The sequence below is a fragment of the Mixophyes fleayi genome, chromosome 1, assembly GCF_038048845.1.
Source record: "Mixophyes fleayi isolate aMixFle1 chromosome 1, aMixFle1.hap1, whole genome shotgun sequence".
NCBI classification, from domain to species: domain Eukaryota; kingdom Metazoa; phylum Chordata; class Amphibia; order Anura; family Limnodynastidae; genus Mixophyes; species Mixophyes fleayi.
In genome coordinates, this window is record NC_134402.1 from 37,994,246 (window position 1) to 38,021,380 (window position 27,135).

The following is a 27,135-nucleotide window of genomic DNA, read 5'->3' on the forward strand; positions in this document are numbered from 1 at the left end:
TCCCGAAACAAAAGACGCAATCCCACGACACCTCTGCGTAAGAGGCTCGCATCAAGCGAAGGACTCGGTCGGCTTGGGAAATTCTCTTCTAAAAGGGCTATGACTCCTCCCCCACTAGAGGAAGCATTTGACTAAACTTTGGCAGGGGATCCGCTAGCTCTGTTAAAGGGACGAAAGGCTCAGAACCTGGGATGTTTAGGCTTGGCCTGCACAGGACTTTTACCTCCCACGTAGCTTCATAGATGAGCCGGTCTAACCTAGCTCCAAAAAGGGAGATGCCATAAAATGGTACGGTTTGTAAGGTGCGTTTGGAATCCGCGGACCAAGCGCGCAGCCATAGGGAAAGTCTAGCTACTATATCTAGTGCAGAAAGTTTTGCAGTGACCAAATTAACATCCAATGATACCTGACCAATAAAGTCAAAAGCCTCTAAAATCTGTTAGGACCAATAAGTTGTTAGTAAGAGGAAATGTCCCCGAGACCCCTAACTACACTGTCCATGCTTGAATGGCCTTATTGACCCAGGCTGTGGACATACACAGCCTGAAGACACTACCGACAAAGGGGAACACCCTCTTCTACTGGTAAGGTGGTTGGTATAGTCAACCTGGCTATGGGAGGGTCTACTTTTGAAAGCACCTCCCATTTATTACAGCTTGCTGCCGGGAGAGGGTAGTTAGCTTTACATTTTTCCAGACATGTGAAAACAGCAGTCAAGACTTTTCCCAGGCGACCTTGATCATAGCCATTATTTGGGGAACAGGAAATAAGCTGTTTCATCTGCATTTAAAAAGCAAAAAAAACAGCTGCACCGGACAGCTCTGGGTTGACAAACCCTAACGTATGCCAAACTCCCAGCATCCCCTGAGCGGTGCATGACTACCACACTAGCGCGTCACCAAAATTTGTGAATCTCACCTTTTCTTCCTCTGATGAATAATCTGAAGTAGATTAATTCCCTAGATTCCTGTGAAGCCCGACGCCTATGAGATGGTCTTTTTGCAACATTTATTAAGCCTTCCAGCGAGAAAGGGACTTTAACCAAACCTTGGCCTGAGACCACAAGAGTCTGTGCTAAAGAGGATTCCACCTGGGACATCCTAGCAATAGATTGGCCGGTCTGTGAGCCTCACTGGTGTGGGCCAGAAACAGAAGTGGAGGATTGACCTACCTCACCGTGTGATATTACCCTTGTGAGCTCTGCTAAAGTTGAAGTCAAAGAACGCAGCCAAACAGGTTCTTCCGTGGACATAGACGCAGACTGGGTCTGGCTCTGGTCCCGGATCACTGTCTCAAAAGCTGCACACAGGGCCTCTGAGTCAGACGGTCGACAAGACAATTTTGTGATACAATTTACACAATTCCAATGCGTGACAAACCTTGCAGCAGTTCCCTTCTTAGAGGTCCCTTTATATATTTTCACCATGAGACAGACAGACATTATAAAAAGGTAAAAAGAATCAATATATGCCGCTCCGCTTTAGAGCTGCTTGTAGCTACCTCTGGGCAAAAACACCTAATAAGCCCAAAACATAGTTTGACAGCAAACAAATATGAGGAACTGACAAGCGCTCCTATATACCTAGAGATCTGGGTGTGTCAATCAAATAAATTATACACAAACATCTAAGGTAAAATGCAGCGTGTACTACTTATAACCCATAGGCCATAGCCCAGCAAAGGTCCCCCTCTAAAAATGATAAGTAAATAAAATGAATAAAGTAAAATCCAGGGCAGGAGCCCTGAAGAACTGGAAAACATGCCCGACTCCTGAGGCACAACTAAACTGAGGCTCCTTTCTGTGGGAGGGGTATAGCAGGGGTGGAGCTACACTCAGACTTAACTGTTTAAGTACCACCTACTACACCCCTATGTATTGCAGTGTCCCCCAATAGGATGTAAGAGGAATGGGGAATGTGTAAGGTCTAACCAGTTCTAATGCATAATATGAACAATCACCCTACCTAGGGGAATATCTCAAATATGCGTCTTTAAGCTTCTTTGGGGTGTTACCCATGTTGCAGACTGTGTGCAACATGGGTTTCCAGTCAATGTGCAATGTTTCCAGTCAAGCTGACATATACAAAACGCTGCATGTTTGGTGCAACATTGGGACCCTCCGGTTTTCAATAGGAACATTTAAATAAGCCCACTTAAGAAAAATACCAAATCAGCTATGAAGAGACGGGAAAGAGACAATTGGAAGGGGGAGTCACATTATATATCTTCAGGGTGTGTAAACTTTATCCTGTCTCCTCTCCGCTCAGTAAGGGAAAACCCATCAGTAAGTGCTGCCATGCAGTAGGTAGAGGAAAAGGCACATTATAATGGAGGGAAGACAGACGCTCACTTGAAGAGAATCTCTCCCATCTGAACATCTCCGCTCTGCCCAAGAATAATGCCTCTAATCCTCCAGCATTAGATGCTCCCATTCCAGGTAACTCCCTCCTTTGTAGAAGACTTCCTCCATGTCTCCAAACAATCAACCGAGCTTATTCCTGAACCTCCCTCTGAAAATCCAGTGGGCTATTCTATTCAATTACCACTCCACACACTTCAATCACACTTACATTTATTCTTTCTATATTAAAGACAACCTGCTGACCCCCAAACAAACATTGCTCTGACTGGATCACAGCTCCAATAAGCACTTTATCCCCATTAGCTGGACCAATTTGCAATCTATGGTACTTAACCTCATGTCTCAAACCCTTTTCTTATTGAATAAAGGCACACAAGCAGGGCCCTCACCTGTTTAATATCCAGCTTGTTTTATGACTATCTATACCAGATTGGAGGTGTTGTCATATTCTAGAAACCAAACTGAGGTCTACTATGTAACATCCCAAAATAGGGATGGGACAGAAGGGTCTCCCTGGATTGCAGATGAAAAATGTATATTTGTGCAGTGTAATAGTAGATGTTTAAAGAATGACCCTAAGTCTCAGGGATAGTAGATTATTTCTGATAATACAGCCCAAGCAGGGTAGTCAAGAACCTATAAAACTACTCACTATAGATCATCAAAACTTTGAAGCTCTAATACAGACCTGTGTGAAAATTTAGGCTATAATTGCTATTCCGCACAACACTATATGGAAAATGTTGATTATTTTACATTTAACAGTGTTCTTTGATTAATAATAAAGGACTCAATTTTTTTGTCATCTTTTTATTTGGTGTTAAATAAGTTCACAAGAAAACAAAATGTTACTTTTGGTGTACATGAAATCAGAACAATACAACCACTGGAGGGGGGAAAATGTAAAAAAAAACCCCAAAAAACAGAATTTCAGCCCAGGAATGGAAAACTGATATTTTCTGTGTGATGGATATGCAATGCGCTTCATACCACAGTGCGTTCAGCGTTTTGCCAATCTTAAAAAAAAAAACAAAAAAAAAAAAAAACAATGCATCTCTCTGGAAGGTAAATGAAAATTCACAACAACTCCAGCAAAGAGGTTCTATTGCATGATTTTGTGGAAAAAGTAAAAGCAAACATCTGATTATTGCATTGGTCTCCTTGAACACCGTTCCAGACACTATTTCTGGAGCAGACAGGTAGGTTACTGCTACGGCTGACTGTTAAGTAGCAGGCTGCTCATGTAGAACAGGCTTATTTACTGTGTATGATATCATGAAGAACAGGGTGTGTGGTGTGGATTAATGTTAAATGGACATTTTGATGGCAAATTGACGTAGGAAAAGCCCTTAGTTGCTGCAGGAGCTCAACAGCTTAGATGTGCACCTGGCAACAAAGGTACTAGGTCTTCGTGTCAATATTTTCAGTGCAGGTTTTATAAAAAACCCTTTCAGGAAGCTCCAGGGATTAAGTGTGAAGAATAAAAACAATTCTAACATTTTAACGTGTACAGTTGCTGTATGAATAAATGTTCGTCAGAAAGTGTTCAAACACTGATGGGAGTAACTTAAGAATACCAGCAATCCAAATTATATCTAAAGGTGGAGAGACGACGTGCAATATGAATTACGAAGTCTTATCAATGGGAAACATGACTAATCCAAAATATTCAACACCAGTAGTTCAAAAAGGAAAAATAAAAGTCCATCGTGTTGAAACACCTGTACATACAGGATCTTTGTTAAATTTTATTAAATTTAAGTTTTAATACGGGAAGGATGTCACACTAAAAAAACAAACAAAAAAAAAAACAAAAACACCCAAACACTAACAATTGAATGCAGACTGGATTTGAAAACATTAACTATTCCTGAAAATGTTATCCCCATCCATTTTGTCATCTCTCGTATAACAGAAAGAAAAAAAAAAAAAAACAGGTGACTGGACTTTTTGTATGTCACAAACTCAAATACCGTTCAATCACAATTTGTATTGCCTTTATAGTTACGCTATTGTCCCAAAGCAATATTAAACGTAGCATTTCCTGGTGTTACAAGCATGCTTTTTTTTGTTGCTTTTTTTGAGATTTCTTTTGGTAAATGGTTTTCAAATATTGCTCTTACTGTGCTTGATCAATCTGCATAAGTTTAAGCAGCACAAAGAGTTCGATAATTTTGAACAGTTACACTCTGACGATGTGCAGAATTTAGGTTCAACAAAATTATATACATGGATCAATCATTACTTCAGCCACGCATTTAAGTTGAAAAGGTTATTCAACGTCACACACACACACACACTTGCCCATAACATCCTTTCAAAGCGCAAAGAAAAAAAAAATTTAAACTACCAGACTAAATAACACCAACGATACTACAAAATAACTAATGGCAGTAGCCACAGGATTTCACGTAAAGGCAGTCGTTACAAAAATGTGACCATTGTGAAAATGATCTTTATTACACCTTGATATTCCACATACTGGTGTAGCAAACTTAAAAATGGTACCGGTTATCCACAAAACAGTGGCGTAGCCGTTTTATAGGCTGAACCAACCGTGTGGTTCATGAAAACACAGCCTTATGAATCCACCAAGAGCAAGTAATGCCTGGTGCTATCCAAGACTGCCCCTGCTGCGGCTGGTCCGTCAACTGCTTGACTTAAAACACAACATTAAATTATAAGCAATTGGTGACCGTTGCAAAGAAGACGAGCACTAGCTGTTCGCAGCTAGATAATGTCTGCCATCATTTTTACGATGTTAGCATACTACTATAATCCAGCTTAAATGCCAAAATGTAGATTCAGCAGACAAAACAAAAAGGACTGGAGGAAAATATTTACTGCTAAAACGACTACTTACAAAATCCTTGGCTCATACCATTAGCAATAAGAAATTTTATCCTTTGTTAACGGGCGCAAAATATAGGATAGAAAACACAGTATTCTTAAAGTCTCTAAGCACAATCTCATCGCTTCTACTTTAGCTATATTTCTTTTCCACGGTTTGCAAATGAAAACTGGGCAAGTCATTCATGCTACTCTCCTGCATTCAGAAAGGCACTGATTGATTACAGTGTAACGTATTTATCTCCTAGTTCTTAGAGAATATCGCCAGACTCCAGAAGTCTCTGAATGGCAGAAGTAGCTGTAGGTTCTACAATGTTCAGATGGCAATTCTGGCTACAGCATTTTTTATAAAAAAAACACAAAATAAAAAACAAAAAAAAATAATAATCTGTAAAAAGGATACGGTATGCAGATGCAGGGAGTCTACAAACACAAGCACATCCATTCTTCATCTGACAACACAATCTAATTGAGCTATACTAGGCAAAGTTTAAGTTTGTCAGAAAAAGGAAAAGAAAGAAACCTTTGCCGAAATAGTTAACCTCAACTGCAAAATGGAAGAGAAAACCAAATAAAATTAAAAAAAAACAAAAACAAAAAAAAACACAAAAGATCTGAAGTGGTAACTAAAGAGGTTAACTATAGAGTTAGAGACCCTAGAGGAAAATTAGACAAATGGGGTTCTCTTCTTAACGCGCTAATCTTTCACAGCTACAGCTAAAGATGCTTGTTCACAGCTGAGTGCGAGAGAAAAGTTCTTCTCTGCAAATGTCAGCCCATTCATGCCCTCCGTTAGAAGCAGTGTCAGAATTGGAGCTGTCACTTGAGTAGACCTTCCTGAAGCAACTGGATTTCATTCCGGCACCATATCCCATGGCAACTTTGGCATCGTTACACGCAGGCATCTACAAGGTAAATACATGTGTTAAGCCTTGCAGAACTTGAAATTGGAATAAAAGCTACCTAACATTTCTTAATGTCATTAAAAGTTATTTTACAAATGACAATTGTACAAACAATGGTGCTTTTGGGACAGAATAGGTGAGAGATGCTTCAGACATCTGCACCTTGTTTAATCATTTCACCAGTCATTGTGAAGACTTGTAATAGGCTTAGTGTACAGCATACTATGAAGGGCAGCACGGGGATAACAGTCTGTGAATTACCTACTTTCTCGCTTCCTAGAGGATGCCATCCAGTGCTGGGAATCTCCTTCCCACTTGTGGGATCTACATGACTTTCTTCCTCAACATTCGCGTAAAGAGCTGTATGAAGACAAACACATCATTGCACGTTGCTCCATATAAAGACGCGCTGTATTACATTTATAGATTTTAATAGAAATATAGGGATACTTAATTGCAATAAATTTGCCTACATTAAAAATTGGGTCATAGCATTGATGCAATTTATATTCCTTTAATTTTGGGGCTAAACCTATTATTTTTCAATGACAACACCATAAAGAGGTAAAACTAGTTGTGGTTTTTGTTTGTTTATTGTAATCCCCCAGTAGTGTGTCGCAATGGTGTACAAGCTCCATAAGAGGAAGAATCGGACTCACAAACAGAATAAAGTGTCCTGTTAGGACATATTGGCACAGCCATCCATTCAGGAGCTGCCAGTCATGTCTACCTTTAGCTGGATCCTTGGCACCTGTACATTACATAAGCTTCTCAGCAGATATCCCCACCAATAGCAAGTTAACATGCAAACCAGTATCTCTACTTATGCTTCTACCCATTTAACAGAGAACCGATGACATCCTTACGTAACAATATGAATTACATCTATACATTTACACCATGACAATGTACATTACAATAAGCTGCCGTTATACAAGCAATAATCCTGCCGTCATAATAAGGAAAGAGTTTTCTTACAGTCACAACACGATCCGGAGTTTAGTGATGAGTACAGAGCTTTCTGCCACCAGTACTGTTTTTCCTTAACAGCATTTACTCCCCATAGGTCGGTGCTCAAGCATGGATACTGAAAGCAGAAGACAGAATATTAATATGAGGTATATTAGAAGATAAACATAATCAAGTATGTTTGTTATGAAATTGCTAAGCTGCCACCCAAAAATTGAACAGTATTTCACCACCTGTGTATATTGTTAAACATGTTACAGACTTTCTACTGTAGCTATGCTAACTCCTCCATCTATAACAGACAGCAAAAGCTCTGCACATATCTTTAGGACAGTGTCCCGATAGGATCTGATACGGGGCAAACGGCTGAGACTGCAGTAATTCGATACTTTGACACAAATGTTCTCGTCCATGAATCAACCAACCCACACCGTATATTTCTGCAGGGCCACTTAGGAGCAGTGTGCTTCTCTAACAAGGCAGCCAAACATTTGCAAAGGAGGAGGGATAGAACATGATCAACTTATTTGAGCAAGTAACACACTACAGTTACACCGCGTATATTATTCGCCTCTTATGTCAAATAGTGACTTTACGAACCATCTGTCAACGCAGTCTAACCAAGACTAACAACTAAGATATGCAGCTCAGAGGTTTGAGCAGATTAATAACTTTGCATAAACACTTATTTATCAAATGTAGGTAGTAGAAAAATGAACACCAAAAAGCAATGTCTCATATACAAGACTTGCAGTGCAAACGGTCATTCCTACAAGCTAACAGCACAAAGTAGCAAACAAAAAAAAATCCAATGTACATACCTCCCCCAGCTCTACTTCAGAAGTAGAATTGTATCCAGCAGTGAGGTTGCCCTTTCCATCCTCTTTACTTTTCAATTCCAACGTTTTGAAACTGGCTTTGGAGTTCTCCAACACATTACTTTCAAACGACTCTAAAACCTTAAAGTCTAAATTATCTGGTTTCTTTACACGCAATACGCCAAATGATTCTTCTTGACCATCCAAAGAAGTCTGTGCACTTTTCTCCATGCCAGACTTCTGTAATCTAGGGAGAAACTTCCCAGATTCCAGCTCAGACTTTCCATAAAAGTTACCTTCATTTTCTGCATCTTCTTCTAGCGGTTTAAGATCGTTCTGTGGGTCGTCAAACACCTCTCCTTCAGAAAGAGTAGGCACAACCACCTCATCTTTTTCAGACTCTGAGTCCGATTCACTTCCTGCTCCTGGAGACAGTTCAGATGCAGGTATTGGGCGGAAGTGAGTACGTGGGGAAATTCTTATCGATCTATACGGTGTTCTGTCCACGCCACAAATTCTTGGATGACCGATATCACTCTCTGAATCAGAACACAATGCTTTAGTCTTAAAATTGGGACTACTGGTTGTGATGCTTCCAGGTTCAAATGAGCATTCCACATGAAGAACTTGCGAAAATCTATTGTTCAACTCAAAAGAAGAGAATGAGTAACCCATCCCTGGCTCCTCCACCTGAAAGTTATCACAGGTTCTAAGCAGGTTTTCATGCAGTATGAAAGAGAAGCCCTTGTTGGAGTTCTTATCTCCGCTTTGCTCATTTTCCTCAAAAGAAACAAAAGGTCTCCATATTTGCCGATGGCCAGGAGTAAAACTATTTCCTGGAGTCATAAACACATCAGTGCCGGCAATGGTCACAACATCGGAGGCAGCACATTCCAGTAAACTTGCTTTTGTTGGACTCTGTGGTACCACAGCCCATTCATCTTCGCCATTAAAGTTTTTAAGCTCTCCATAGACTCCTCCAAGAATGAAGGAATTCTCACTGACATTGTTTACGTCCCAGGGTTTGGAGGGAGTCATATAGTCACCACCATCAACCTTTGATGAATCGTAGGTGAGAAAGGCTTTCTTTTCTGCAGGGTCCTTTTGACTTTCCCAAAGATGGTACTCTGATCTTTGAACAGCCTTGTTGGGTTCTTGAAAGGTTTCCTCCGTCTCGTTACTATCAACACAAGTGAACGCATTTACATCTAGAGGGAATAACTGATCATCTTCAATATTTGTCCATATGTCTTTAATGACTCCTGAGCTGTAGCCATGTTTATGGTGGCTGCTTTCATGCTCAACCTCTGTAGTGTCAGATATTTCTTCAGTCTCTTGCTCAAGCTGAATACCGCAAAGCGACTCTAACTTTGATTTATTACCCAATACCAACATGGATTCACCACCCAAAATCCTATTGTGCAGGAATGAGCTTTGTGATTTGCACTCTTCTTGGAAAGTTAAAGTAACTCTGGGAATTATATAATTTGTTTGTTCTGTGTTCAATTGAGTGTAATCTTCTAAGTGACTGTTCAGAGCCTCCGTATCGGATCGGGTGCCGTCTGAATGGGACCACGGGCTGCATGTTCTTGTTGAAAGATTTGAGCACTGTTCATTTTCATCAAAGGCACTATTTTTGGTCCATATAAGTAATCGCGATTGGGTTTTCCCAAACCCGTTCGTGCTGGAACAAGACTCAACTCTACCTTTCTCATTCAAAACCCTCTCCCTGGGCATAGAGAATACAGAATTACTGCATTGCACTTCAAACACTGAAAAATAAGAGTTTTTCCCATCCAAAAATAAATCTTGATTGCCTGCATGCATGTGTGTACTAAGCCTTGTGCTGTCTAAAAAAGGGGAAAATGTACTCGGAGAGTCTCCTCCCAAACTCTCCCCATCTGCATCAGCGGAGCTTGAAGGTGAATAGGACTCCCAAAATTGAGCTAATCTGCTATGGTCTTGCAAGAAAAAATCTTCAGCACCAATAGAACTGGTTGATTCTGTCCATATTGCACTTCCCCCTTGCAAATCCTTATCTAACACTTCGCAAGATTCAGCCTCAAAATCACTTTTCATGTTGCTTTTTTGTCGAATCATATTCAAGATACGACTTTCTCCTTTTATCTTATCTGAGGCACCAGGATCCAACATGGATTGATCTATTTCCACTTCATAGAAGTGTGTGAGTTCTAGAGGATGAACATCATCCAAATAATTGTCCTCTGGAAGAGAACAGTTTGAGGTCCTTGTGTGATCACTTGTCTCTGTTATGACTGCAGGCATTTCTACAAAGTGACCCTTAATAAAGGTACCCGCTGCGAGGTATGTTTCATGGATATTGTGGTTGTTTAAACGAAGATCTTTTACAATCTCAGACAACTCTTCTATCTCTTCTGGCGTGCTATACCAATTCAGGTTTTTTCTATAAGCTGTCTCCAGTTTACTTTTACTGTTTAGAGGAATAAAGTATTCTGTTATAGGTTCAGTATACCACAACGGTTCCTCCCTGAATTTAGTTTCATTTTTTCGCTCTTCAAAGATGTCGTTTCCTTCATTGTCCAAGTCTTTCCATAAATATCTTTTTCCTGTACGCTTTATTCTCTTGCAGAGCGGCTTCACGGAACCAGCAGTGCCGCTTGGCGGAGCTTTTTTCCTCTCAACCTTTTTGGCTGGAATTTTTGGGACGTTTTTCCCCTTTTTGTTCCGCACCTCTCTAATTTTATGCCTTACTTTGATGAATCTTGCTTTCATGTCACCCCGATTGCCACTTGAACTTGAGCCTGCTTCGCTTGAGCCAGATGACCAGGATCGAGGACGAATCTTTCCATTCAACTTGTGTCTCACACTCTTTGATGCACCAGTTTTATCTTCATTTGCGCCGTTACTAATCTTGCCCTCTTTCTCGTTTTTGCCTTTTCTTTGTTGAATTCTTTCCTGTACAGTGTCAGAAGCTCCGATATTCTTGTTGGTCACCACCAATGATTCACTTTCACTATGGCAGTTCTTTGGTGATGGTGTTTCGGTGCTTGTTTGTGGGGCAGTGGAAGATGAGGAAGAGCTAGAATAAGAGCCGATTTTTGACTTATTCCATACGGTCATTATTTCTTGCAGGCAAATTGGCTTTTCTGAAAGAGGTGGAAAAGCTTCATAATACCTGGGGGGGGGAAGAAAAACACAGATATTATTCAAGAAAGTCTTACAGCTTTTATTACGGAGTTCTTATTAAACACGTTTTCTGAGCAAGTTTGATCAGTTCTTGTGAGGATGCAAAAGTAAAATAAAAACAAACTATGGTGGCAGCTTTGCTGTTGGGATGTATAGCTTGTGCCCTAAAACAAAACACACCATAAACAGCAACAGTACTTTGAAGAATAAGGTCTAGCCTTACTGCCCACCATTTAGTTGCATATCGGGTTCTGTGTAACTAATTCCTCACTTTCACACAGTGTTTGTTTTCAGAACCTCATACTAAAGGGGTTCCCCATTTACCAAAAGTCACTGTGGTGGGGAGTTCCCTCCATTGTGAGCAAAACATTCTCAATATTCAGTCGGGTCCCAGGTCCACTACAAAACACATTCAGCGCTTTTCTGTACTCTCCACAACAGGAGAGAGCAAACACATGGCTCTAATTGAAAGCCATATAGTGTACAACAAATCTCCCTGGCTATAGAGAGATAAACATCAAAAGTGCTTAGCAAATGTCCTGGATATAAGAGAGTGCCAGGACTTATTTGTTTGTCCATTACGGACAGGTGGTGGGATGTGCTCGTTAGCGATTTGTTTGGGGAATTAGGTAAACCCCTGTAAAAACAGTGGATATTAGTAAAACCTTTGCAATCAGAGAAAAAAAGGTCACTGAAAAGAAATGGCAATTGCCTAGCATGTGTTATTACTGTGAATTTCCATAAGCTCCAACAATGAGCGTTTGATAACTCTAAAGCAGTTCTTACATTTCTGCCTGATCCTTTCTTGCTGGAGATGATGTAGCTTCTGGTGACAGCGATCCATCTACTTTCTTGTTACTCTTCTCTTCTGATAAATGTGAAAAATAAAGTCTGTTAAATGTTTTAAAGGGGAGCAAGGCAAGTTAAAGTTATAAACAGAACAGAGTTTGTCAATGGCAGCTGAGAGAAGGTCTGCGACAGTTCCCCAACAAGCTGCCTGCACACTAGTAAAGTCTATATGCAGCACAGAAATAAGGAAAACGCCAAGTATCTGTAACAGTGTAAGGTAAAAGTGTAGAGAAACAATGGTTCTACAAAGTGGGGAAAAAGTGCATTTATCAGATGACAGGTTAAAGTTATATAATGGGAAACCATAATTGCTTAAGACATTTTCGATAATGTGGGGGGGAAGGGGGGATTTTCTAAAAGCAGAGAAGACAGAAATTGGGAGTTAAAATGGTGACAAATGCATGAATGGCATACAGTAATGTGCAGGGTGTATAGGGATAAATACCTTTATTAATGGGCAGCTGTTCACCTTGGCTACTCTGGAGGTCTTTCAGTTTGGAGCAGAGCTCTTCAACTAAAGTTTCAATTCCAGAGCTCTAAAACAAAACGATAAACTATTCAGTGAACATTTTTCATGAATCTTCTGCTTACAAGCTCTATATTTGTAGATATGGAGGCTAGGTGTTAATACTGCATTTTCCACAAAGGCAGCGCACTTCTATACTGAGAGATATTCATTGTACCTACAGCAGAGTCCACAGTATTTTTCAGACTGGTGGCATGTATAGAGCAATTAGAACCTTAGTGCACCGATTAGATATAGCAGAAAATTGGGACAAGCAATGATCCACATAGGTGTGCAGCTAAACAGAAAGTAAAGTGTTGACCTCTACACATTGGATGTTATCAGTTATTTATATGGTGCCACTAATCCCGCAGTGCTGTACAGAGAACTCACATCAGTCCCTGCCCCATTGCAGTTTACAATCTAAATTGCCCAACACACACACACACACACAGAGACTAAGGTCAATTTGGTAGCAGCCAACCTGCAGCACCCGGAGGAACCCACACAAACTCCACACAGATAAGGCCATGGTTGGGAATCAAACTCATGACAGTGTTGTGAGACAGAAGTGCTAACCACTAAGTCACTGTGCTGCCCACAAATTGGTCATACATCCAATGAGTAGCTGATTGGGAAAATCTCTACATCTATTCAAGTGGCAACAAGAGGAATTTGGTATAACAGAATAATATAACAGAATAAGAGGTCTATACATGTGTGATTTTGATGGGCAATTTCATTGTAGACCTAGAAGTTCTCAAATTGTATAAATCCAGGTTTCCCGTTCATAAAAACCGGTACATACATGTCTATCAGGATGGATTGTACATGTAGATGAACCAGCCAACACCGCATCACATATGGCGCCCTGTCTGAACAGCTGTATGGCTCTAGTACTGAGCAGACCGATTGTGATTTGTCCACAAAGTCAAAACTGACAGATCTGTTAACCCGGCAATCGCTTTGTGTATGGTTAGGTTCTGTTCAACAATTTCTATATGAAGAGTTCCTAGAAGTTCAAGTCACATAAGAAAATGGGTTTAGGATCTAGACTAAGGAAACACTATTTAAAATAGCAAAATTTTACAAAATAAATTAATTCTAGCTAACACGTAACTTTTCAACAATACATGAAATTAGGTAACCAAATATAAACAGACTGTGCAGCCAAAGTTATGATGGAGACCAACAAAACACAAGTATGGGATGTATCCTTGGAGCTTTTCAGATTAACGGGTTTTTGGTATTTTGGAGAACTCTGCCTAAAATATGCCAAGACATTTAAAGATGTTAAAAAAAACTAACCCTTGCAACCCCTCATTACAGGTTATCAGTGCTCATTATAACTGTAGGGAGCAGTGCTCAGTGGTGTTTATAGGACATATTTACCAAGCCGTAGCGAGAATATTCTCTTTCTGGCCTTTTTAATTTTCTGGATAAAAGGTTTCCAGATAAGGGATCACTATCCATGTAAACTGAAGTTGTTGAATGATACAGACCACCATATATCAGTAATTTAGAGAAATAACCAAATCATTTGTTAGCATCTGTATGACAGACCAGTAACTGTCATGAAACTGCAGGATAACAGAGGCATTATTTCCAAGTTCCAGGCACAACCAATTGCATTAAAAAAAAACCAAAAAAAAAAAACCTTCACAATGAGAACTTGGTGGAGACAAATACCATTAATGGACAACAATGATCTGTTACAGATATTATACACATACATACACTGTGCAGCCTAAATGACTTCCCTTATCAGCTGCATCACTGCTGATGAGATTACAACCTTTCCAGGATACTTAATACAATAACCTGCTGAATTATTATAAGTGCTAATTTTAGGATAATATTGGACTTCAAACATAACCAAAAACCATAACTACCATTATATGCGATGAATGCTGAAGTACATAAACACTATACACAGTGCTGCTGACTCACTATTGCTACAACTATACAGACTAATATGACCAAGCAAAAATGATCATGAACACAATGGCACCTTAAACAAGTAGTGTGACCTCTGCTTTCACAATCCTATACACAACCTTTGAAAAAGCTGCAGACTAAATTCAAAACCTTATTTATATCCCCCAATACAAACCAAACTACAGTGCTTTACAATCACAAAAAAAAGGAAACTATGCCCCTGATAATTAAATTAACCTTATCCCCTTTCTTACCATAGCTCACGGAGTGAAGTTTTGGAAGCAAACAATTTGCTCTTGTATGACGCACGTCTTAAACCAGCTGACATTCTGCATGCTGTTGTGCTGAGAGGTACATAGCAGGCACTGGTAAAGGGAGGGGGGATGAAGAAAGCAATGCACAGTGCAGACTACCAAACCCCTAGAGATCACTCCTGCATCTTGCTGCAGAGTAAATGTGCCTGGAGCTGAATGAACTGAAGAGAGCTCAGAAACATTGCAAGCCAATTAGAAGTGAATATTTCATTTAGCCAACTGAACGCAAGGCGAGCACACTCATTTCAGCCCTCTCTGTCTGTGATAGCTGTCAAATAAAACAAGACAGGATGATGGAGGAAGACAATCTACTCTTAATGCCAGCGTGACCAATTAGCCTCTCCAATTTGTATTGCACAATAGCCCTCGGCTTCCAGGAAGACACAAAATGCTAAAGATCAGCTTGTTCCATATTCCAAAAGACTGTCTTGTTCAGAATATCCCAGGAAAATGAAGAGTGCGCTATAAATACAGCAAGTCACACTAGCATAGATCATGCAATAGACGCCACCCACAGCTCCAGACAAAACCCCTTTCTGTAAAGACCTTCACCGAGAAGGGAACATTAGTATAATGTTACATGTGCAGAGAGGGAGGGAACAGCACTGCCAACCACTTTACAATCTTCACATCTACAGCCCTAATAGACTGAAATGAGTGCAAAGTAAAACAGACTTCAAAACACAATTAAAATGGGATTTTTCAAGCACACACATTTTCAAAGGTCTCACTTCCCTTACTCAGAAGTGAACACTTAGAAACATGACTGCTGCTAACTTGTGGGGATCATTCCTATTGGTCCCCGTGAACTCAAATTTTCTAAGAGTTTTAAGGAGCCAGTGAATATGAGACAGTCAGTCAAAACTATGTTTTGGAGCAGCCTTAAGCAACCTGTATCTATCCATCTGCTGTGGAACTTCAATAAATGCAGACCACGAGAGAATCTGATTGACAGATTTGCCAATCAGACAAATCTGGAAGTTGTAGTTCCCCAAGAGGTGGAAAGTCACAGGTTGATCAAGACTGCCATGTAGCATTTCATACAGGTTATAGAACACAACCTGCAGATCGCACTGCAACTTACTAAATACGTGGATTCTTTTGAGAAATCAACAAGCACATCTCAACCTGCTGAAGGGTAGAATAATGGAGGTAACAAGTTTTGTGTTTTGGACATACAGGCGCAGGGCATCATGTTGCTTTTCCTGGAATGTGGGCTGTCAGAGTGAAGGATTAAGCAGCTGTTGTGTGCGAGTCAGCTGCTCAGCCACGTGAGGTAAGGCACAGGGTGATTCACCCAACACAATTATGGCACCACAGATTTACACTTTAAATGCCAAAAAAAAAAGGATCAATTTTACAGAAGTTAAACAATTGCAATTCAACACTTCAAATGACAGAACTGACTAAACACATAGCAGCCCAATCCCTCCTACAGTGGAAATAACTTCCCATTATTAAAGTAATGCAGCCCTCATGGGGTCACAGTTGCATTTCAATCTGGCTGCTGAGGTGGACAGAAAATTGGATAGATCCGCTGTTCGCAGGATTACTTGTGGGCCTTTTAGTGCACATAGCAAGTTACCTGCTGAACAGCGTTCCTCTGCCAACCAGATAGCTGAATATGCCTGAAAATAATTTGATTGATCATGGTTAATTCTCTGCTCTTTAAAGGGGCCAGAATTCCTTAATGTGGGATCTCTGAACATACATTTTGGTGGTGGGAGTGTTTTGGATTAATAGTAATGGGGTGATATAACACTGAGATTTCAATCATTGCTAGAGATCAGGAGGGTTTGCTGTGATTAACATGCACACTCAGGTGATGGAGGTTCATGACCACCACTATAAAGCTTTATAAACCAAGACACTTAGAAATTTAAGAAAACATAGAAATATGTTAATATTTCAATACGTAAAAAAACTGAAACATTGATGAGCTTTGAGAAATGTATACCTTTCATAAAATACAATCTCAGTATTATTCTAGAAGTGTTGAGTAAAATTTGCACACAGAAAAATGTTATTAAATGTTTTGTATGGCTCACTCAGCTAAATACAAAACAGCAATACTTAGAAGACATGTTCTAAAGTATTTTATTTTAATTTTCAGATGTATAAACTGCAACTGTCAAAGCATATACAAGCAATTGTACAAAGCGACCAGTAGTCAAATTTATAACAGAACATGTACTGACCACCACTCACACTAATATGTACACATGCTTTTGTATAGCGAGTGTAGATTATTGCTAAATGAGAGGGAAGAGGATAACAGGTTATGGGTGGAATATAGGGGCTGAAGCTGGGGTCTCTGGTGGTCTACCTCAGATAACAGCAGTGATAATCAATGGCCTGCATGTGTCTGGTTTCTAAATATAGTCTTACACTGGGTAATGGTGATTGCGGTGTTTAGGACAGGATCACAATATAAGAAATGAGCCAGTTTCCTCCTCACAGCTTCTCAAACACTGTGAGGAATCATAGATCCTATGTAACCTAGTCGGGATCAGATACTACCTGTAATATGTTATATATGATCTCTGGAAATGGATGACTTTGGGACTCTTATGGCTAGATCCAAATTCCCCACATGACAATGGGAATAACTTGTATCAATGCATTTCCTTTATGAACATAGTGTGTCTGGTGTATCACCAACATTTATTTATATAGCGCCAGCAAATTCCGTAGCGCTTTACAATTGGGAACAAACATTAATAAAACAATACTGGGTAATACATACAGACAGAGGTAAGAGAACTCTGCTTACAATCCAAGGATATTAATTAATAATTATTTATGTATATTAATGAAACTGCAAAACGTATTGATTTCTAAAGGAGGTATGGCAACTGTATGGTTGTGTAAAACAGACAGGAAACCGCCATGTAAATTAGCATCGGTCTTAAGCTAGTTAGGGGGGGGGTGGTATAACCTTGCTACACAGGATTCCTTTACTAGCAGGGAGGAATCATCCATCTCTTTGTACCCTGTTTGTGCGTCCTGTGGAAATGTCTCCATGATTAAGCATAGAGTTATTTGTTAGATTACAGGAAACTGTATTTGTATCCCTTTTTTGTTTTTAAATCAGAAAAAATATTTGTTTTTAAAAAAAATTCCCCCTTTACCAAATAAGCCCACAACAATGGGCTGTAACAAATAAAACTAAACCCACGCAGGGGTAAAAGCAGTATCATAAAGTCATACATACATTCTCAAATGCATCATACATCAGAAAATGTAGGCATCGAATCCCCATTTTTGTGTTGAGGGCTATTCTGTTTTGGGCCAAAAAAATAAATAAAAGAGGTCTGCCCTCAAAACTGATCAGGATAAAGAAGCTAGGCACTACTAAAGTCTGTGGCCATTGGCCCAGTCAAACCTAGTCCTGATGGTTGGCTCAGTGCAGCCTACCCCCTCTTCCCCAGATTGGCCACCCTGCTCAAACATCCACTGGGATTGGTGCAGTATTCTAAGCGCTTTATAGCAGGTGTGGAGATTGGTTTTGGCTTTATATAAAAAACATTGCTATATTGTGTGCGTACTGTATTGTACTTCTGGATGAATCATCAGTAACAGACTGATATGCAACAGTCCTTGTAAAGACTATTTATGTTTATCGCTCATCCAGCTTGCCTGCCTGACACTAATCACCGACTAAACAGGCAACCTACAGATGAGGAACTAATTAGAATTTAGTTCCTCAACTGCCCCATGCTCAAACCAGCCCTCTAAGCCAACTCTCTGTCTGTTACTCTGCAGTCCTTATGTAAAGTAAGCATTAAAGAGCAATCAGCCATCATCATTTATACAGCACCACCAGGTAAGCAGCGCTGTGCAGAGAATTTTTGTCATTCACATCAGTCCCTGCCCCAGTGGAGCTTAGTCTAAATTCCCTAACACACACACACACACACGTGTTAATTTTGTCAGCAGTTAATTAAAATACCAATGTTTTTGGAGTATGGGAGGAAACCCACGTAAACACGGGGAGAACATACAAACTCCACACAGATAAGGTCCTGATCAGGAATCAAACTCATGACCCCAGCGCTGTGAGGAAGAAGCGCTAATCACTAAGCCAAGGTGCAGCCCCTCCAGTAAAGAGATGCTGCAACAGTTATACACAACACCCAAAAGCAGTTCTTGGGACTACTTACTATAATTCATGTGCAATTTAAACATAGTCGGCAATAGCTTAGTGGCTGAGTAACACTGGTAGAAGTGGTCAGTTTCTGCAGGTTACAGATGGTAAAAGGGAAAAAGTGGTAAAGCCACAAATAAAATTTGTTAAGACAGTGTGGCAGAATAAGCAAAACGTTCCATTATCGTGGACCAGGAACCGTCCTCTGGTGAACTTCCTACCAATTTAAGTTTGTGTTTTTGGAGTATGGGAGGAAACCCACGCAAACACGGGGAGAACATACAAACTCCACACAGATAAGCCCATGGTCGGGAATTGAACTCATAACCCCAGTGCTGTGAGGCAGAACTGCTAACCACCAAGTCAAATATGTGGCAGATAACAGACATTACACAATTTGAGAGCGGGTTACTATAACACAGACTCAGTCAGGTCCGGTAACAGCTGGTCAAGACAGAATTAATGAAGTGTTTCATTTGGAGACCCACCCAGTAATTAAATTTACGTTGCAGCACATCTAAAAGGAGCACACAAACCATACTCTATAACGTTATCAATAGGAAACCAGTAAAGGAACCATTTTAGGAGTGGCCTAGGGGAACCTGTGGGTTATAGGAAGAGATTTTTAAGATGTATTCTGCAGTAACTCCAGATCTGACAAGAGAAAATCATAAACGGGGTTGAAAGAGCCAGTATGGAACTTTTTTTTGGAAGGTACATCTTGATTGGTAAGGTGTGGAATAGGTATAGCAGTATTGGCAGCAAGTTTATTTTGAACATTATAGTTCTACCTAACAAAGTATCTAAATATGCTTTCGATACCCCGCCTCTGGTCTGCTCACATGACAGCCTCCAGAGGAGCAGCAAGTATGGACTTTGTAACTTGGTGAGAGCGCACAAGCGTTCCACTAATTAGGTCACGCGAGAGTCATCAAGTCCATCATAAGTCAAGGCTGCGGAAGTTACTACCCAACCAGCCATCAATTGCATAAACTGCCCCTTTCTGACAATCAGCATGGAGAATGGGTCAGGGAAAAGACATTAGACATGAAGCTGGTAACAAGATGTTGCTGATATCAGCCACAACACACACTTACTTCATCAGAAGCTGAAAGCAGACACTGAACTGCAGCCTGTTTCTTCATTTCTTCCATAGAGAGATCCGAACTCTTTTTCTTGCCTTTTCCCCACTTCTTGCACGCTCCCTTTTCCCAGCCCACAAAGATGTCGTTTTCCTGCAATAGGGAAAAAAAGCTTACATAAAACCAAAGAAATTATATCACCCTTAACCTAAAGCATGAAGAATCTCAGTTAGTTCTGTGGATGACCTTTAGGTAAGTTGTGTATACAATGTCTATGTCGCCATAGTCAAGTTAAAACAGAGAAATAATAGACTGCATCAATATGGTTTCATCATTAAGACGCAAGTGTGGATTCACACTGGCCCTAACAGAGGCAGATCTTTAGATCTCAAAGCCAGTACTAACCAGATATAAGGAAAAGCAAAATGGAAATGTGTCAGTAACAAACAATTCATACCTGTTCCTGAAGGTCATAGTCATAGCTGTCATGCAGCAGAAGACTTAAGACATATCTAGTGTAAATCATGGCATCAATGCCACATTTCTCCAGCTCTTGCCCCAGCCAGGTTTGGACTGGGTCTAAAGCACGAAGCATCGACATTTCGTAGACGGAAACAGGGCCAGGAAATGAGCTTAAGGTGCCTTCCGATGGTAAGCCATCCACAACTGTACAGATAGGGCGCATGAATCTAGGTAGTTGGCATTCCTAGAACATGAAGCATTTTTGTTAGGACGTTCCTTTAGAAGGTGGAAAGGATCTTCATTCCAGGAATCTGGGGAAACGCTTCAATTCCAGGAAGATCATTTATCATTGCTGGCATTTAGTCTTCAAGAGACTTCTTATTCCTCAGGCACAACTGAAGAAATACATCTTAAGGTACACAAGGAGATTTGTTCTCTTTATAATTCACATTGATAGAAGGATAAACTCTACGACAGAACCTAAACATAATATAAAATACATAAGTTATTTATATAGCAAAAAAACAAAACAAATACTCTTTACATTGTTCAGTCCAGATATCTGGACCTAAATGTGTGTGGCTGCCCTATTATAAAACGCCCTATAACAAACATCTAAAATTACTGATTCGTGAAAATTTCTATAGGTATAGCTCTACTTTTGAGGGACACATAAGTAAATTTCATTAAGTCATGATGCAATAGCAGCAGAGAAATGCCAGTCGCCAATAACTGATTTTTATTGGATGCTGATAATGCTGCTGCCTTAGAATAAGCCATGCACACTTCACACCAGCTACACCTCTTGTATTATAAGCTTATACAGGCAGGGCCACTGTTACCCTCTGTTTCATGGCATTATATGCAATTGGCTTGTCAGAACACCCTTAATGTACACAGTGTAGTATGTCAGGGTTTTATACACTAACCACAACTAGGGTTTTTATTTTAATATACACATTTACTTCAAAGTTAGACTCAAACCTATGAAAGTGATTTTCACCAACTGATGGTAAACCTTATGCAACATGTGAAATGGTCAAATTTCCCAAAATGTATTTAAAAGGAGAACACCAGGACCTCACAACATTGAATAGATAGTAATCCATGACTTGCAAGTCAGTGTTGCATGAAATCTGAACTGGACTCTGGCTAAAGTATTCAGTGATATAATCTGTAACTCATCAAGTTTTTACACTCTTACTGTACTATTCTGCAAACTGAGTGGGTAGGAAGAATATCAATAGTCTAAGCCAGCGGTTCCCAAACTGGAGGCGGGGGACTACTTTGGAATGAAGGAAGGAAAGGTTCCAAACTTGTGAACATGGTCTTATTAACACTAAATATAACTGACATTAGTAATGTTAAACATTGTGAATATAATATATAACTATAGCCAACATTTAGGAACCAGCCATTTGTACTGAACAAGTGACAAGCCACACTTTAAAAACGTATGTGGTAGTGCACTTTGATGGGTAGCAAGCAATATGTTAGATTATGCTGATCATTAAGCAGTATATTGCCTGTAACCATCAGATCCCCTGACTTATGCATTGTACCTGCAGACAACCATTACAACCAATTCCCAACAATTAGAGCTTGCAGGCAGGTCAGCATGAGATGCCATTACAGCAGTCAGAGCCATTCTTGCATTTTGAAATGCTGGCCATGACATCAGGCTTCTGGCAAAAACAGGCACTGGACTCAGACCACTGTAATAAATGCGCCTACAAGCACAGGCAACAATTGTAACTGATACTGGTAAGTGATGATGACAGGTACTCTATAAACAAGAATAGTTGGGAGGCAGAAGAGGGGACATGGTTTGGTCAGAAAGTTGTGGCTGTAGATGACCAAGGTGACCACGATTTACCCAGTCCTGCATTAACACCACTTTTCATGAACACTATGGGGCATATTCAATTGTTGGCGAAAACGCCAAAAATATTGAAGTGCGCGCACTATTACCGTTATTACGGTAAGTGCACGTAAATACCGTTATGGTACTTTTCTTGCTGGATTTCAGCTCGCAGCTTCGAGCTGAAATCCAGCTTACTATTACCGTAATAACGGTAATAGTTTTAACGCCGCAGGGAAACTAAACAATTTAATACCCCCCCCCCCCCCCCCCCGCCATGATTGTTACCAAAACTATTTCCAGCTCATTTTCTTTGTGATAACATTTTACAGAAAACATATTGAATTGAAAATGTATATTTTAAAAGCCAGAAAGATTACTGTTAAAAGTAAAATACCTAAATTGCAATAGTTATCTGATTTAGGGGACAATCCCAAAATTGGTCCTATGAACGGTGACTGTTTTCAAACCCTTAGAATAGTTTTAACTAAAGAGCAACCATTAATTTGTGAAAATCAGGGGATAATCTGACTGTCTACGGATTCATCATTTAACTAAACGATGAGTATGACGATCTTTGAAGTCTTTAGACTCAAATAAAAAACTTAAGACTGCAAAAATGTAACTGTTGTCACAACAGTCATACAGTATTAGTAATAGCATTTTAGTACTTGACTAAAGTTCTTCAGAGACAAATTGTGACACATAGAATATTCGTGCATACACCTATAATTATACATAATAGAAAAATTATTTTGTTTTCCAATGTGTGCAGTAGTTCATATATATATATATATATATATATATATATATATATATATATATATATATATATGACAATATTACCCAAAAATATATCTTTGGTTCATTCTATTAAAATCAAGAAACGTGTTATATTAAATGTATCACTGTACCTCTGAGTTAAAAAAACAAGGAAGAGTAGATACAGTAGGATAGGAACTGCAGCTTAGTATATATTACCAAATGCAAGTGATTTATTATGCATCACTGTAAACTTTTTTTAAATCAGAGTTGAAAGTAAATAAAGATTACATAAATTTCCATGAAAATTAAGTAGAGTGCATTTAGAAATAAAGTCACAGCTAATCTAAACAGCATACAAGGCTATGAAGACAAGCTAACGAGAGCTTATATGTAATTATGGTTGTAAAAATAGCACAAGTAACCTGTATGTGGGTCACAATGAAATCTGTATACAAGAAGAGATAGTTACCATTGTCCATCTGCTTTTGTTTCCTGTTTAAATCCATCTAATGGATAATACTAAACTGAAAAATAAGAAAAAATAAAAACAATATTTATTTGATCCCAACAAACTGTACTTCAGACAATAGTACTGCTGCTGTACTGTCAGTGACCTCTAATCTCTGCCTCAGGACAAATCCATTTATAATCTAATTAAAATCCCACAGCACTATAAAAAGGGACAAATGTAGAAGCACTGATACAACACTGCCCAGCCACTAGGAAACTAAACATAACTGCAGTTCAAAAATACAGATTTTTGATAAATCATGCAAGAAGTGCCAATGTATAACAAAACTGGAATACCAAAGCACTCATTGTCAGAAGCAAAGAAATACACTACAAATATGGTCAGTGGATTATTCTATTCAAAACTTTAATATAGGTAGATTAACCTGGGTGGAAACTTCCACTATCATATAGGGATCGCCTACAAAGTAATGTAGTAAAGCAAAAAAACAAAAAAACTTAACACAAATTAAGCAACGTTTTTCTAAAACAGAAAGGGAAGTATCACTTAAAGAGAACTAAAATGAGTGTGTGGTCATTACAGCCAGAAGTTTCAATTACTAGCAAATGAAACAGTCAAAGGTCACTTAATGCAACTTTTTCCTGCAATCCGCAAGTGGTACTACATGCAATGGCAGTTACCCTATAAAATGTGTAACATAACAACTAAACACTACAATACTATACAGCAGATGACAGAAACCCCATCTACAAATTAAGTGCAATACCGGGGTTGTAAACAATCCACAGATGCAGATTCAATTTTACAGTGCAAAACTAAAGTTTGCAAAACTTATAGTATCAGCCACCTAGCAAAATGTACCATTTACATATAGTTTTTGATGTTTCCTACTATTGCAGTTATTCCAAATCAGTGTCAGACATTTGTCAGAAAAATAGAGAAACAGGCCCACAGCACAAGTGGATTAATCACAAACCAGTGAATACAAATTGTATTTCCTTAATTTGTATTCTATTATATGATGTATGTTATGTGGGGAAAAGTGTGTGCTCCCTAGATAGCAATAACAAATGAATACCAGCAAAAGAAAAGGCTATTATAACCCATAGGAGTGCCCCTCAGTTATGGTAGCCCTTTCTTTTGCTGGTATTTAGGCTTCAGACTTGTATGGTTACATACATGGGTAAAATATTGAAAGAAGATATACAAATAAATGATTTAATTGGATGCAATAAAAATGTCCTGTAATGCACTTTCAAACATGTATTCCTGCTTCTGTTTTATAACAATACTTGAACATTGAGGTGTCTTAAAAAACTGAATCAGGTGGCATTTGTGGCACTAAAAACAATGGGAACCACATAATGATTTTGTATATCTCCAAAAAAGCAATAGAAGAAAAAAATACCAGCCACCTTGCAGCAATTTTGTTCTCCTCCTCAGACACTGGGAACCACTGAACTACACACAATGAGTCTGTATCTCTCCACAAAAGTACAGACACAATACCAGCAGCCTTGCTGCAACATCCTTCCCCAGAGCTAATAGCTAGACGGTGAGTGGGTGATCCCCAAGCTGTAAGACCTTCTCCTGCACCTCCTCTCTCACCCACCAGCAGCTCACCTCACATGAACTCAGTAAAAAAAAAAAAGCACACAACACACAAAATGTCTGATCGCAATGCAGCCCCTCCTTCTATACACAAGGGACCCAGCTAATGATGACCCGCAGGAGGAGGCGGAGAGATGCTCACAGATGACATGGGGGGAGGGGTGGAGGGCTCTCACGATGTGATGAAGATCTCGTTCACACTGTCAGATTGCATCAGCCCCTTGTACTTATGGGGGGAGGCACCAGCCCCCCGCCCATTCCTCCCCCTCCCAACCACCGGTCACACAAATGTATTTACACCAAGCAAGGGGGTGGGCAGCCAATCCCCATTAACCCTTCTGTGGGCAGGTGCACAGGCAATGGAGGTGGGAGAGGGCGGGCATTATCCCATGAACATATGTATAACGATCTAGGTGGGCAATTAGTGGGTGGGACAGTAATACCACCAACAATAGATACAAGATCAATGGACACCGCATCCACAGTAGATATTTTATACGTACAGGGGGATCAATATACATTGCATTCACCATGGGTACTAATATGCATATCCTCATGTCCAAATCAGTACCAATAAACACTGCATTCACCCATGGGTACTAATATGCATATCATCATGTCCAAATCAGTACCAATAAACACTGCATTCACCCATGGGTACTAATATGCATATCCTCATGTCCAAATCAGTACCAATAAACACTGCATTCACCATGTTGTACTAATATGTATATCCTCATGTCCAAATCAGTACCAATAAACACTGCATTCACCATGAGTACTAATATGTATATCCTCATGTCCAAATCAGTACCAATAAACACTGCATTCACCATGGGTACTAATATGTATATCCTCATGTCCAAATCAGTACCAATAAACACTGCATTCACCATGGGTACTAATATGTATATCCTCATGTCCAAATCAGTACCAATAAACACTGCATTCACCATGGGTACTAATATGTATATCCTCATGTCCAAATTAGTACCAATAAACACTGCATTCACCATGGGTACTAATATGTATATCCTCATGTCCAAATCAGGATCAATAAACACTGCATTCACCATGGGTACTAATATGTATATCCTCATGTCCAAATCAGGATCAATAAACACTGCATTCACCATGAGTACTAGTCAGTGTTACCATTAGTACTACAGATCCCACGGCCGGGTAGTATAGTCAGTGATACCATTAGTACTACAGATCTCAGTCGGGTACTATACTCAGTGATACCATTAGTACTACAGGTCTCACGGCCGGGTAGTATACTCAGTGATACCATTAGTACTACAGATCTCACGGCCAGGTACTATACTCAGTGATACCATTAGTACTACAGATCCCACGGCCGGGTAGTATAGTCAGCGATACCATTAGTACTACAGATCCCACGGCCGGGTAGTATAGTCAGCGATACCATTAGTACTACAGGGTACCCCGGGCAGTAACAGGGACACACAGACACACCGGGCAACACCACGGGTCTGCGCTCAGACAAGGTCACACATCTACCCCCGGTGCAGGGGAAAGCCCGCGCTGTGCAGCGGGACAGGGAGGCGGCGGCGGGCCGGTAGAGGCCCGGGAGCCATGTTGGAAGAGGCCCCGGAGACTGGAGTACTGGAGTCACACTCGCGGTAGGAGGACGCTGCCCGGTCTTACCTGCCAGAGAGAGGCGGCGGCGGTGACACCGAGTTACTGTGCAGTAACGGAGAGGAGGGAAACACAAGCCCCGGCCTCCCCGCACGGCTCCCTCCAGTACACTGACGCCTGCTCCGGGACTGAGTGACGGAGAGAATCCGACACGGACACGCCCACTTTCGCCCTGACGCCCAGCGAGCCGTTAATACGCATGCGCGCTCAAGCACAGAGGCGGGAGAGGGAGCTAGGGCGGGTGCAGGCGGCGCGCGGTGGGAGCGGCTCCGCCCCTGTGCTGGGAGGGCGCGCGGTGGGAGCGGCTCCGCCCCTGTGCTGGGAGGGCGCGCGTTGGGAGCGGCTCCGCCCCTGTGCTGGGAGGGCGCGCGTTGGACGTGGCTCCGCCCCTGTGC

General features: G+C 40.3%; 1 protein-coding gene across 3 annotated transcripts; it reads right to left on the bottom strand.

Moving 5' to 3' along the window:
* Positions 1 to 3,326: 3,326 nt before the first annotated feature.
* On the bottom strand, positions 3,327 to 26,891 carry KIAA0232 (KIAA0232 ortholog). Of its 3 annotated transcripts, XM_075194473.1 has the most exons (10): positions 26,750 to 26,890; positions 23,465 to 23,519; positions 20,365 to 20,849; positions 19,923 to 20,060; positions 12,367 to 12,457; positions 11,859 to 11,940; positions 7,908 to 11,061; positions 7,096 to 7,204; positions 6,383 to 6,477; positions 3,327 to 6,117 (listed from the first exon to the last, which is right to left on the bottom strand). In XM_075194473.1, exons 3-10 carry the CDS (start codon positions 20,590 to 20,592, stop codon positions 5,944 to 5,946), a joined length of 4,071 nt encoding a protein of 1,356 aa, XP_075050574.1. In that variant the 5' UTR covers positions 20,593 to 20,849; positions 23,465 to 23,519; positions 26,750 to 26,890; the 3' UTR covers positions 3,327 to 5,943. The 3 variants fall into 3 exon arrangements, with proteins under 3 accessions (XP_075050574.1, XP_075050573.1, XP_075050575.1); XM_075194472.1 differs by lacking the exon at positions 23,465 to 23,519; XM_075194474.1 differs by lacking the exon at positions 23,465 to 23,519 and having other exon boundaries at positions 5,964 to 6,117; positions 6,379 to 6,477; positions 26,750 to 26,891.
* Positions 26,892 to 27,135: the final 244 nt, after the last annotated feature.